Genomic DNA, 13,982 nt, shown 5'->3' with positions numbered 1-13,982 from the left:
TATGGCATATGATTATGCGTGCACATATTTGACTGTCTGAAAATGCAGAATTATAATGTCACTTTTTTGTTTTGTTTTAGCGGATGATTTCTATGAAACTGTAAGTGATCGTGAATTGAGACAAATCTTTGAAGGGCAGAATCGAATTCATCTTGAAATCAAGCAGCTTAATAGGCAGTTGGACATGATTCTTGATGAGCAGAGGAGGTATGTCTCTGCAGTAACAGAAGAGATTACCAAAAGAGGAGCTGGTATTCCAGGCCAACAAGGACAGGTGAACTCAAAATGTGTATCATTGTTAATATGTTGACATGAATTCAAACATAATCAGTTTACTACTTTTTTACATGCATAGCTCTGTACTCTGGCATTGACCATTTTGGGGGGGTTGTTTTTTCAGGTCTCCCAACAAGAGCTTGACACTATTGTGAAAACTCAAGAGGAGGTCCTCAGACAAGTGAATGAAATGAAGTAAGCGTGTGTCCTTAGTATCTTGTTGAAGACCTGATTCAGATTTCTCTTGCATTGGTTTTACAAAGGTCTAACTCCATTTTGTACTTCATTGTAATTCTTCCTGATTTAAACCAGTTTAGGACAGGTCAAACTCAAATCTGAAAAATTTCTACATGAGTGTAGAGGGACATTCATGTACAGACAGTAGTTAAGTGAGCCTCTTTAAATTTCTCTTACATAGGTACATGAAGGATTAAGATTTCAGACGTTACTCTGACAATATGAGGTTAAAGGGACATCATCAGCTGGCAGGCTAGTCAATTTTTAAGAGGTTTCAGGTTACTGCACTTGCCTCTGAGTCCACGTGTCAATTTTTCTGTTTTTACAATCTCATTTTCCTGGGTTTTTTGTTCTTAAAAGAGTAAACTTCTTCCCTATTTCATTGTGGAAAAGGAGCCGCACAAACTGGGAAACTGACTGTGGAGGGGAAACAGTGAAAGTGACTTTTGAGGAGTGTTATAGAAAATATTTTCATAGCATTTGTGCTTCCCAGGCAAATTACCTTGGCCATAGCAAGATCCTTTGTGGACTTATGAATCATCTCATTTCTTTGATTATACAAAGCTCTTCTTCCCTGCATATAAAATGCACACAGTAAACAAACTGAAAGACATTCTCTTTTCTCTAATCTTTCTGTCACCACCTAAAATGGCTGTGTTTGTACCATAATAGCTTAAAATCCAAACTAATTTTGTTTATTGAAAAGTAGACAACTTTTTAATTTGGCTGATATTTCTCAGTCTTATAGCCTCTTGAATTTGGCTCTGGACATAGTAAAAATAGATTTTTTGTTTGTTTGTTCATGTTATTAATATTGTATCACTTTTGGTTACTGCTCTCCCCATGACATAACACTATCTATATGGGGGATTAGTTTGGTATAACTGCATCGCTCATGGATGTGGATTTTTCACGAGCAACGTAGAGGTGTATAGTGTCGACCAGATCTTGGGGGGACACATGCTCCATCACGGCTAATCGCCATTGATGGTCTTATCCTTCCTGAGCTTATCTAATCCTTTTTTTGAACTCAGGTTTGTACTTCATCATGAGAAGATATTTTAGCAATGTAACTATCTCAAAAGACTGTAACATTAGTGCAGTGACTTTCAACCTGTGGTCCACGGACCCCTAGGGGTATGCAGACTGTTTAAGATTTCCAAAGGGGTCCACACCTGTATTTGAAATTTGTTAGGGGCCCACAAATGAAAAAAGATTGAAAACCACTGCATTAGTGAATTCTGGCTTCTGAAAAAAGTGTTTTCTGCCAGGCATAGGTGTTTTTCATGCCAGGAGCAAACACATGAAATTAAATATTTCCAGTATCTGTGTTAGTGTCAAACAAGTTTATGTTAAGGAAGTTAGCTTTCCAGGGACATCGACTAGCACTGTTCAAAAGTTCATACATTTTAATATTTTTTGTATGTAAAAGTTCAGAAGTTACCATTCAGATAAAAGTATTTTTTCTTCAGTATGTACATCAAAAATTATTATGATTAGATCGGTTGGATGTATCTAAGTGTATCTAATCTTTATTGCTCTGGTTTACCATTCCTCTTGCTTAAAGATATCTAGCTGGATGTTATACCTACTAACTTTATTAGTTGGGGATTGGTCCTGTTTTGAGCAAGGGATTGGACTAGATGACCTCCGGAGATCCCTTCCAACCCTGATATTCTACGGTTCTGTGATTCTAACTTCATGGTCTTTTTTGCCATATAACTTCATTTGATCACTTGTTTTGAGTGAAGCAGCTCTGCTTGAATTACTTTTAGGGTGTGTGTGTGTGTGTGTGTGTGTGAAAGAGAGAAACATGTTTTAGATGAAGTGAAGAAGCATAGCTCCTTACCACAGTGGTAGTTGAGATGATCCCTTTCCTAGTCACTATGTTGTCTAAATGGCTCCACGTTGATCTGTAGCCTGTCTTTTAGTTTGCATCCCACAGAATTTTTTTTTTACGGTTGTTTGCATTTTTAGTCACATAGACTACTCAAATCTCTGTAAGTCTTGTATCATTGACCTTTGTTGTTTAGACACTCCCCAAACCTCTATATTTAAAACAAATATTTAGTATCCCAGTGAGGGGCCCAGTCCTGCTCCTGCTGAAGTCAGTTTCCCATTGAATTTAGTGGAATGAGAGTTCAAGGACCAGACTTGAAAAAGTACTGAGCGCAAGGTTCCCTCTAATTTTTTCCATCCATGTGCAGAATGAATGTTGTTATATGCACCAGTATGCGTGGCAGGGGTGGGGCCGAGACGTTCGGTGTGTGGGAGGGGGCTCAGGGCTGGGGCAGAGGTTTGGGGTATTGGGGGGGGGGGGAAAGAGCGGCTCTGGCTGGAGGTGTGGACTCTGGGATGGGGCCGGGGATGAGGGGTTTGGGGTATGTGCCGCAGGGCTGTGGCAGGGAGGAGGACTCCCCTCCCCAGCCCTCTCGCCGCTGCAGCAGTCCCCGGACCAGGGCCACGGGAGAGGCGCCTCAAACTCCCCCTATTCTCCCCCCCACACACATACCTCTCACCTCTCCAGGCCCCTGTGGCTACATGGCTCTCCTCATCAGGTGCGCAGTCTTTGATAGGCTCCTGTGTGGCCGCACAGGCGTGCGCATTAGAGGGAACACAGACTGAGCACTCTCAGCTGGGGCTGGATTTTCAAAATAGTCCAGTGCCTCTTGTGAGTCAGAGCTTCTGGGTGTTGAGCACTTCTGGGAAAATTTGTCTTAACTCTTGAAAACCTGGCTCCAGTTCTATGCACTGGGGCCTTCTGAAAAATTCCGACCTAATCTACAAAGAAATCCTATACAAGAAAACTAAACTGTGTACTGTGTTTATAATGCAAAAAGTTAAGAAAATATCAACCGTAATTACCTCTAATCATAGTGTTCTCGTACAATATCTGATGCCAAGCTGCACATTAAATACAGAAATGTTAACTGTAACTTCAGATTTCCTGAGTTCTTCATGTGTCATGTCATTGTAAGAAACATGTTAATACAATCTCCTGGATTTTTGGCGGGAGAAACATTTAACAATCTCGCAGTCAGAAAATCATTTGCCTTTCAGTAACCGCACTTCAAAATAGATACATTGTGCATCTTAGCATGTATGTGTTTGTATTCATTTAACTTGTTCAGATATTTATCGTTTTAGAAATGAATGTGGCAAGTCATTGTAAAAAATGGATCTATCAATTAATACACCAAAGTGTCTTTTGTGTAGCACAATTAATGACATTGGAGGTAGAGCAGGGCAAAAATATTTTGGCAAATAGTTTATTTTCTGAAAAATACGGTTTTGATCAACTCAAAACTATTTGCCTTGAGTTTGACTAATAGTTTCGACCGAACCCAAAAAATCAAAACCCAAAAATTTCAAAACAAAATATCAAAAGCAAAGGAGGACAAGATCCAGAAAATGGCGGAGGAGGACAACCACCTTCTTTATAACCTTTATCCCAGTTGGTAAGGTACTCACCTGGGTTTTGGGAGGCCGAGGTTCTATTTCTTCCCCTCCGCCTGATGTGGCAAAGGGATTTAAAACTTGGTTTCCCTCACCGGGGTGGGGGCAGTCATCCTAGCCATTGGGCTATGGGATATTCTGATATGGATCTTTCTCAGTCTGTTCTGTTGAAGATATTCTTTTTTTTTTTAAAACGCTCATTGGGGTAGGGACTTGAACTTAGGGCACTCACCTAGGATGTAGGAGACTTAACTCCTGCGCTATAATCATTCTGTCTTTCTCTGGTCCAGTGACTGTTCAATGTAGGGCTTTGGAGTGGAGCCCGGAGCTGGAGCGCGGGGCAGTGGAGCTGCAGGATTTTGCCTGGAGCTGGAGCAGAGCCGGAGCACAGCTCCAAAGCCCTGGTTCAGTGTCATGAATGATGAATTGCTACTGTGAATTACAGTTGTCTCTGTGCCAGGAAAAGAGAGTGAGAATTACTCGATAGCCTGTTAGGGCACTTACCTAGGATGTGAGGGACCCAAGTTCAAATCCCTACTCCAATGACTATTTATAAAGAGTGGAACAGTTCAACAGGCGAGATTGAGAGACACCCAAATAATACATGTTTAAAAATATCTGCTCACAGTTGTATATTGACACACAGCTACTCTTATTTGAACCTTTTGTAAACATAAATTATCACTTTGTTCTTTGGTAGTGGCTTGTAGCTTAAGTATTAATAAAACTATTTAATATTGGGAATTTTCTGAAAGGCATGTTTGTACATTTTATTCAAAATTTTTCACAGTTGTATAATTTAATTCCTTTAACTTTGTATTCACAAAAGTTAAAACATTAATTATCTTTTGTAAAAATTTTGCAGACAACTTTATGCTATAATTATAAACAATTGTATTTTGCCAGTATTAATAGTTCAAGGGAAACATCTTGTAATTCATCTAAGTAGGTCAGGTTTTTTGTAGAACGAAGATTAGAGTACTTCCATTTTCACTCTTGTTCTTCCAGGAAAGCTTTTATTTTAATATTCTTGACCAATCCTTATGCCAAGCAAGTAAATTAGATTTTCTTGTTAACATTGGTAGTCTGCCCTTTCAGTGACTACTTATTAGGTACGCATTTGCGTAACATCTTTATATTTTCTGCTTAGATTAAAGAAATGTCTTATGTTATAGATAAGGAAATAACAAAAATGAACAGCCCACTGCTGCTTTATTGGTCATCCCTAGAGGAAAAGGACTTATTGTCAAAGTAATTTTCATGTCAAGATTTGCAGATTTCTTAATCATCTGATTACAGAAGAATCCTTACTAGTGTAGACTATAGAAACAAACAGCATGTTGTCTTTGAAGGAACAACATAATTTAAATTTGACATGGCCCACATTTATTTAGAGAACTTAATATTTTCTTTTAATAACAAAAATGGATCATAGTTAATTTACTTTTTTTAATATTACCCCATCATGTATTCTTAGTGCTAGAAGTCAGTGGTTGATTCAGAGACTTAGAACACCTGCTCCCATAAAGTCATTCCATATATAATGGACATAAATTATTACAAAAATCAATGTACTGTATTTGTACAGATTTCATTATAACAAGCGTTTATTAGGTGGAGGTCACTATAGCTGTTGAATATAGCTTGCATGGCTTAGATTACAAGCAAAATTATTTCTCAAATATATGCAGTCTGTTCCAGAAAAAAGACTTGTAAAAGTAATTCAAACAAAGGCCTGCTTTCACAAATTGACTTCTGATATAGTGATGATAAAAAGAAAACTGGGGGTGGGGGGCGCAGAGGAAATATTGGATGAAAAGTTCACTACTCTTACTTAGCATGTATACAGTTTGTCACATTCAAAGTTTTATTTAGGCTTGGAAGGATTAGATTTTTTTGTAGGTAAATGTCTGTAAATGACAATTTTATACACACACACCCCACATCCTCCTCCCCCCTACACACACAAACTAGTGAAAAAATATTTCCATCAATGATGATCGAAATTTCCATATAGGCTAAGTGAGAACTGCTGCTTGAGAACTTATTACAGTTTGATTTAAGCATATTTGTATATTTTGACATGTGGTGATTTGTGTTTTAATAGCTATAAAGCTTCAACTGTTCGAATCTCAATATCTGCTGTCATTAAATAATTGTCAACCCTTTTGCCTGATCATAATTTCCCTCAACTGTGAAAATTTAAATAGATTAAAAATAAAAATGCTTAAAAATAAACACTGATATTATCTCTCAATTATTTAAAAAAAATCGAATTCTGCCAAGCCTAGTTATTTTTCTGATTGTTGAAGAGGAAAAATAAAGAAAGATTGAGAGTTGTTTGTAGGGCCACTTTGGCTAGTGTTGTTAGCAGTGGCTGGCAGAAGGAAAATGGCTTCAAAGGGTAAATCCCTTTTTCTCATAGTACATTTTGAATTGTGTTCAGAATGGGAACTTATTTTTGGCAAATACCAAAAGTCATGCAGTAACTTATGACTGACAATATTTTGCTTATTGTGAAGTAAATCTCCTGGAATTATCCGTTCTAAATTTGAAATTTAACCAGGAAGAGCAGACTGTAACTATTCTTAAAACTCACTTTTTCTTTAATAGCTTTTAAACAGAGTACTGTGGAGAGGGATACTTTTTATGTTAAGTTATTATTTTATCTTTTTGTGAGAGACCTGAAATGAAAAGGGGATTCCTGGGTTTTGTCATTTAAGAAGACTGGTGGAGAAGAAAAGTAGAATTCTTGAAAAGCTGTACCAAGGAGAAATATACCTAATAATGAATGAAAGTCTACCATGTTGTATTGGTTGATTTTTTTTTTTTTCCCTGAGCCTCATAAAGAAACTAAGGATAGTAACCAAATTCAAGAAACAGATGAAAATCTAATTGTCAGCTCATGAAAAGAAGAATATTTCCATATTAGTAACTGAAAGAAACAAATAGATTTTTAGGCTAGTCATATCTAAATATTATACCAGTATGGTTAGTAATTAAATAACTTGAGTGCTTCTTATTAACTCAGTACTGGTTATGTCTGGGGTAAAACTGAGATGAGTGTTAGCCCAGGATATACAGTACTGATCAAATTAAGAATCCTCCCCACCAAATGATCTAAATACACTTTACTGCAATCACAATGAAGGGAGAAACCTCTAGTGAGCTGTGGTTTAACAATACATATACTACTACAATCAAAACCACTCACAGAATCTGCAGTGATAAACAGTATATTTGTGGTGTAGTGCTTGTAGATATGTATGGGGCATTGTCCTGTTACCTTTTGGATACTTATGCTTTTTACATTTTCCCCTTACAGAATTCCAAAAATAAAAGGACTGATCTTGAAATTATAGTTTAACGATGTGACTGGTAATTAATGCAAAAGTTAGGGGATGTTTAAAGTTTTAATTTGTATTATAACTATTAATTATAATTACTTAAATTAACCATTACATTTATAGATGATCGAACACTAGCAGCAAAACTTGATCTTTGCTTTCACCTCTAGCTCTTACAAGAAACATAATCCTATTTTGAATTTTAAAGAATGTATAAAAATGGTTTAACAGTCTTTCTAGTGTGTGGAATTATACGCATTGGTAACTGCAGTACAACAATGGTAAACATCCAAGCCAGATGACTTGAGTTTTTTTAGATAGAAGTTGAGTCACAGACCATTGGATGAAGAGTTAAGGCTTTACATTCAGATAGTTGTCAAGCTGTCTTGTCTGAACAAAATGTAAAGTTTAAAGTAAATTAAATCCAAGATATAAATTTTGATTATTCTGTTAATAATGAAGGGATTAACATTCACATGATAAATGTTTTAGCTGTAGACTTTAATCCTCTTTGCAACTGAAAAGAAGCATCACAATAGGGGAAAAATTATATGAACATATTGATAGAGGAGCATGTATGTTTTCTTCATTGATTAGTTTATATTAGTTATGGAGTTTCAACTTTTTGTGGATTTAATTTGATTTGTTGTAACAAAATGAATTCATGTGAACACAGTATTAAGTATTACAGTAGTGTATATAGGGAAATGAGTTTCTCATGTAAAAGGTAATCATGGAACATGAATGGCCCTAAATCTTTTCTTATCCCTAAAGCCTCTTCTTTATTTCTTACATGACTGCATTATTTTTATTTATTTATTTTGGGGGAAACAGCTTTTAGTTTCCTTAAAAGATAGCATTATACCATGTTTATCCTAAAGCCTTGGTCAGATCCACAGATTCAAAACATTTCTTTGAGACTTCATCAAAAAATAAGCCAAAGCAGATGCTTAGCAAAAGAATATTCACCATAGAGCTGATTTTACTTTTACTATAGCTTTGGGACATGTTGCACTCTACAAAATTAAGATTCTTCTGCTCAATGCAAGTTTAAAAATAGGTATTTTGAAAAACAAAGTGCTGCACAGATATTTATGGAAGCTATAAAAAAAAAGTGTCCTACCTTTTGTTTGTAAGATGTTAAATTGAAACTAATCTTAATAGGTTATAAATATAGCATGTATGCAAGGGGGGATTTTTCAGGAACTGCCCTATGCTGAAACAAGTCGTCTTTTTGTTTTCAGAAATTCCATGGGTGACACTCTGAGGTTGGTCAGTGGAGTTCAGCACCCTGGCTCTGCCGGAGGACTCTATGAAACAACTCAGCACTTCAATGACATCAAAGAGCATCTCCATATAGTAAAGAGGGACATCGAGCATTTAGTACAGCGAAATATGGTAATTTGTGTACTACTAGTGTAAAGAATGGCTGCGGAAATTCAGCATATGGCTGTTAGTGAAATGTTGGGAAAAGCCAGCATGTAATTTACTGAACAATTAATCTTTCATTAAGCTGCTCTACTGAAACTGTTTTGCCTTAACTGCATGATCCGTGTTTTGATAAGATAGGCATAAAAAGCATGATATTTTTAACTGCCTTAACTTAAAATCAGATTTATAATGTGCATGCAAATCTTGTATTAATGTAAATGGCCAGTTAAATGCACAACTGCCCATTTGAGCGTGCACAGTTCTCAGTGTTTGCTGTTGTGGTAAATGCACACTCAAACACAAACATTGTTCAGAATCTGATCAAAAATAAATGTTGTGTGACCACTTAGAAGATAATTCCTCAGACTACACTAGAATTTTTATTTTTTTCAAATTGCATGAAGAGGACCTACAGCAATTGTCATAGCTAATACTTAATAATTAGAAAACCCTTTTTATTATAAAGGTACCTGTATGTGCATGGGGGGCACATACACTATTTTTATCATATTTGCAAAGCAAGGGCTGCCATCGTTTAAAAACCCCAGCTGTAAGAAGCTATGTGGGAATTGCCGTCAAATACTGCATGTTAGTTGCTTTAATATTGTTGTTTGAATATTTATGTATACAGTAGCCTAGAACTTGTTACCTGTGGAATCACTCAGACTTGGTGGGGTGCGTGTGTGTTGGGTTTTTTATTTTGTTTTGAATGATGCAATGTTTTCTTTGTAAGCTGGGAACATTGATTCAAATGACTTCCTATTTGTCCATCTAATGTATTTAGCAGAGCTCCATCCATAATAGGCCTGTTCTGTCTTTGGCAACAGGCCTGAGATGCATTCGGAGTATGAATACATCTCAAATAGTTTTTGGCCATGCCATATTTCACTTCTGTATTTACAAAGCAAAAACGCTTGGAATTTCTGGAAAACTGAAAGAAAAGGTTGCACCTTTTGTCCCACAACCTGATGTGTTCCCCTAACAGTGGCACATGATTTTTCTTTTCACCAGTTTCTAAGACCATAAGTAACTGGCTTCAGCATGTGCTTCAGTAATAACATCATCTGCAGACTTCCCAGCTGCCTCTGTTGCTGCAAGGAAAGTCCAAGCATGCTGATGTGCTTTAACATGGAGAGTGTCTATTTTGCATAGAGCTCAGGCATTTGGAACTTCCCAACTACGATCCAGATTAGATAATTCAAGGCCCCTTCACCACTGTTGCGCTCAAATGGCTTACAAGGCCTGCAAGAAATTATTTTTTAATTATTATGTCTGGGGTGTTTAACTAAACATGTATCCTTGTACTCCCAGCCTCCAAGTAACTTCAATCTGTTCAGCTCTCGTACACAAAAATAAAAATTAAAACAAAGTTACATCTTGAGTCTCCTACCCACACACTCCTTCACTTTCCCCTGTTCTTTCTGTAAACACGTATGTGCAACTTTCTTTTGAAAATGTTGTTTTTTAAAATAGCAGTCTTAAAAATTCAATTGGCATCTTTCTGCATTATCTTAACAAATTTTTGCTTTCTAGCCATCAAATGAGAAACCAAAGTGTCCAGAATTACCACCATTTCCATCATGCCTATCTACAACTCACTTCTTCATTTTTGTAGCAGTTCAAACAGTGTTATTCATCGGTTATATCATGTATAGGTAAGTTACTCTTTAAAAGATTGATAAATATCTTTATTTAGGAGTTCTAATTTTAAGTACAGTTAAAGTGACATGATCATATTAATCATTGTTTTCAAAACAAACTTGTATTATTGTTAGATTTTTAAAATATTTTATTATTATATATTTGCACACACTATCGATTTGTCCAGGCTGACAGATTAAAATAGCATAGTCAGCTTTTCTCTTTGATGTATATATCCCTTAGCACAGTGCTACATTGTTAAACTCAAACATGGCAGAGGAATCTTTTTAACTATTTCAGTTAAACTTTCTCAAAATACGCTAATTAAAACTTTTTTTATGTATTGGGCTTGGTTTTCTAAAATGTTTGGTTTGTTTTGTTTTTGGCAGGGGAAGTTGGGTTTTTATTTTTTGTTTTATTTTTTATAAAACCTAAATTTTGGGTTGAATATTCTGTTAACCAATCTGATTAATGTCCCTGATCGTGCCATGCTTGCAATGTAATTGAAGCTTTATTGGAAAAAAAAATATTGCTTATATGAGTAGCCTTCTCACGTAATGAAATGTACTAAGTTCTTTGTGCATTATCGCCTGCTTTTTTTTCTTTTTTCCTTTTTAGGAGTCAGCAAGAAGCAGCAGCTAAAAAGTTCTTTTGATGATCTGTTCCTTTTGTGTGTATATGCCTGCAGTATGTATGCACAGAATATTACATAAGTCTGTAAATGAGGGAAATTCTAGTGTTTAAAATGCTTCAATATTGTAAATTATTAAATTTTTGCTAAACAAAATAAGTTCTTGTTTAAAACGTTAATACTGTGGTTAAAAACGGCCCTTAGAGCAATGGAGCAAGTACAAAGGAAACCTGTGGATCTTCTTTACTTTTTTTTTTTTAACGTTTCTGGTAGATACTGGGATTTGACCATGGTATTCCTATTGTTTTATCAATATGTTTCCAAGGTAGAGAATTGGGGCATAGAGGGCCAGTCGCTGTTGCTGAGTATTTCATGTCCAATGATTTGTGCAGAAAAATATATTTAAGCATCCTGACATGCGAGATTTCTTTTAAATAAAAAAATTGCATTCCTCTAATTTTGGGGAAAAAAGCATTGTTATAAATATTTTATTTGTCATTTGGATTTCAGTTTGGCGATGATTTAGTGGCTTGTAGATCTAAATTTCACAAGAGTTTGTAGAAATAACTTGGTAATTTGTGAACCCTGAAAGCCAAAGGCCTTTAATAACAGTCTGACTAGTAGCTGCTGGAGTGTAGAACAAAGGCTCTCTCTATGCAGAACAAGCAAACAAAGGCTTGTCTCTTATGAGACAATGGGAGAAAACAATACATTCTAATAGAGTGGAGGTCCTTTAAGCAGTTGTGTGGGGATTGTTAGGGTTATAGTAGTTTCATGACTGACCGTAATTCTGTAAAATAGTTAATGGAACCTCTCTGACAAAGAGATAATATTGCTGATATTTCTTAAACTCCAGTTGAGATGAGGGCATATTTAGATTGACAAATGCTTTTATTTTTATAAGCTGTTTCATGAATCTAATAGAAATATCACAGTGGAGACTCCGGTTAATATTTTACATAGTAAGTGTTTGAAAACTAGAAGTTTTGTGTACACGTTTCCCACTTCCTCACAAGCCGTTGCCTCAGACGTGTTTTGCTGTTAGTCCAGCAACTCTTACTGAACCAGTATTGTGTAAGTTAACTAAGTGTTCAGTCTGATGGATTTGAAGATTGTTTAACATTGCTTATCATGTGAACATTTGCTTCAGGGACAAAATGGAACAGATGCTCAAATTAGTAATAAGAAAAGGATTCACTCTACTTTGTTTACATATCCATAGTAATCTGTTCTTGAGTAGCTCTCCTACAGAGTTAAAGTATTTCTAAGTTTCTGCAAGGCACATGATGAAAACTGAACATTGGGACTGTTCTTTTTTAATAACAGAATGTGTTTGTCTCAATACCTGCAGAAATTGTCTAGAATTTAATGTATGTAACTTTGACTCCTTTGGAAGAGGCAACGCATGCTGTCAAGTTCAGTGTCATGAAAAACTATTGGTTAGTATTGTGCCTGAGAATTTGGAGAAATAATAAATCTATGCAATATATTTTTGTTATTTTAAAAATTAAACTATCATATAAACGTAGATGTCTATGCTATACCAATAAAGTGTGATTAGATCCATTCCACACCTATTTGTATAGCTGAAGTATGTGATACACTAAGTAAACTTATCAAACTATACCATTTATAAATTATGGGAAGGCTTTGTTTACTGTAGTGATAGGAGAAACTACTGCCCCACACTCATCTACATAGATAAAGACAAGTCAGTGGCAGAACCCTTACTATAGCCTAGAGTAACACAAGGCAGCAATTAATCTGCTCTCTTCTCTCACACCAGTAAGTATTTACAGATGCCTTGGACTAAACTAAATTAATGAAGAAAATGCCAGTGTTTTATCAGAATGTTGTATTGTAGTTCATTATCTTTACAACAATGCACAGTATTATTTCTTTCACCTCTGGTGCTGGAACATGGTCAAACAAACAAAACCCCCACTTTCATGATAGATAAATAGTTTGTATGTTCTCCTGAAAGAATAGATCTCATACGGTCCTACATTTGGTAAAATGATGTACAGTTCTTAAAGATATCTTCCAATTAATACAATCTTGTTTCTCCATTTTGTGAATCTCTCAACTATGACTTATTCAATTTGAAAATTAAAATGTTGAAGCAACCAGTGGTATTGTATCTTGTGTTGGGAAGAGGAAAACACTGGGGGAAACTTTTGCAGTTTCTGAATTAGCTCACTATCAAAAATTATATCTACACTATCATGTTAAATTAAAATGCATTTATGCTGCGGAGGGACCTGATCCCACAGGAAACAGTAGCAGTTTGCCATTGACTTCTGTGGAAACAGAAGGCCCAAAATGTGCACCTTTCAAAAGGTGATCACATCTAATTCTAGCAATGAAACAACAATTCATGGGTTATCCTTGCTACTTGCTGGAGGGATGGAAAGTATAAAACATCTTGGTAATTACTTGACTTTACTCTCATTCCTACCATGACTTTAAACTGTGGCTTTTTCGTCAGACTATCTTGTTAGCTAAAATACTGTTTCATTAGTGCCACTAAGTGTTGCAATGTTGTGTACAAACACACTTGCTTTTTTCAAACAGGAATTGAATCTTAGAGAGATGAAAAAACTTGGAATCTAATTTTAACAGTTTGAGGAGCAAATTAGCCTGGTCTGAGTCTTAAAATTGAGTGTAGCATGATAAATGGCACATGGAAATGGAAAGAGAATCTCAACCCAAGACATCTGAGCCCTTTAAGCAAAATGCAAAATCATGGTTATTTAAATTGACTGTTTCCTATTTGAGAGACTTTGACTTGTATTGATGTATAATTACTGTAACACTGAAAAGGTTGTCCATCTGTTGTTTTGGAAGAGAAGAACATAACCTTATTTGAATAAAGATACATATTTTAGTAAATGTTTTCCCTCTGAATTTGGTACAGTAACTCCTCACTTAACGTTGTAGTTAAGTTCCTGGAAAATGCTACT

At 35.8% G+C, this 13,982-nt stretch overlaps 2 protein-coding genes across 4 annotated transcripts in view; both read left to right on the top strand.

The window, feature by feature from the left end:
• LMAN1 (lectin, mannose binding 1) overlaps positions 1-13,982 on the top strand; it is a 50,870-nt gene that overhangs the window by 20,380 nt on the left and 16,508 nt on the right. For 2 of the 3 annotated variants that reach the window (XM_039544527.1, XM_039544529.1), the window contains exons 9-13: positions 81-274; positions 401-471; positions 8,561-8,714; positions 10,281-10,402; positions 11,007-11,075. In XM_039544527.1, coding sequence (XP_039400461.1) covers positions 81-274; positions 401-471; positions 8,561-8,714; positions 10,281-10,402; positions 11,007-11,043 — 578 coding nt within the window. In that variant the 3' untranslated portion in view covers positions 11,044-11,075. Of the gene's footprint in view, positions 1-80; positions 275-400; positions 472-8,560; positions 8,715-10,280; positions 10,403-11,006; positions 13,912-13,982 lie in introns of those variants that run through there. The other variant, XM_039544526.1, reaches the window with a different exon arrangement.
• The window catches only part of CPLX4 (complexin 4), a 43,813-nt gene continuing 42,228 nt past the window's right edge, over positions 12,398-13,982 (top strand). Inside the window, exon 1 of the mRNA XM_039544530.1 lies at positions 12,398-12,458. The gene's annotated coding sequence lies outside the window, so the exon portion shown is untranslated. The remainder of the gene's footprint in view (positions 12,459-13,982) is intronic.

Source organism: Mauremys reevesii, linkage group 6 (genome assembly GCF_016161935.1).
Source record: "Mauremys reevesii isolate NIE-2019 linkage group 6, ASM1616193v1, whole genome shotgun sequence".
Taxonomy (NCBI): domain Eukaryota; kingdom Metazoa; phylum Chordata; order Testudines; family Geoemydidae; genus Mauremys; species Mauremys reevesii.
The sequence above is the reverse complement of the archived record's forward strand: the minus strand, read 5'-3'. Positions and strand labels throughout refer to the sequence as shown.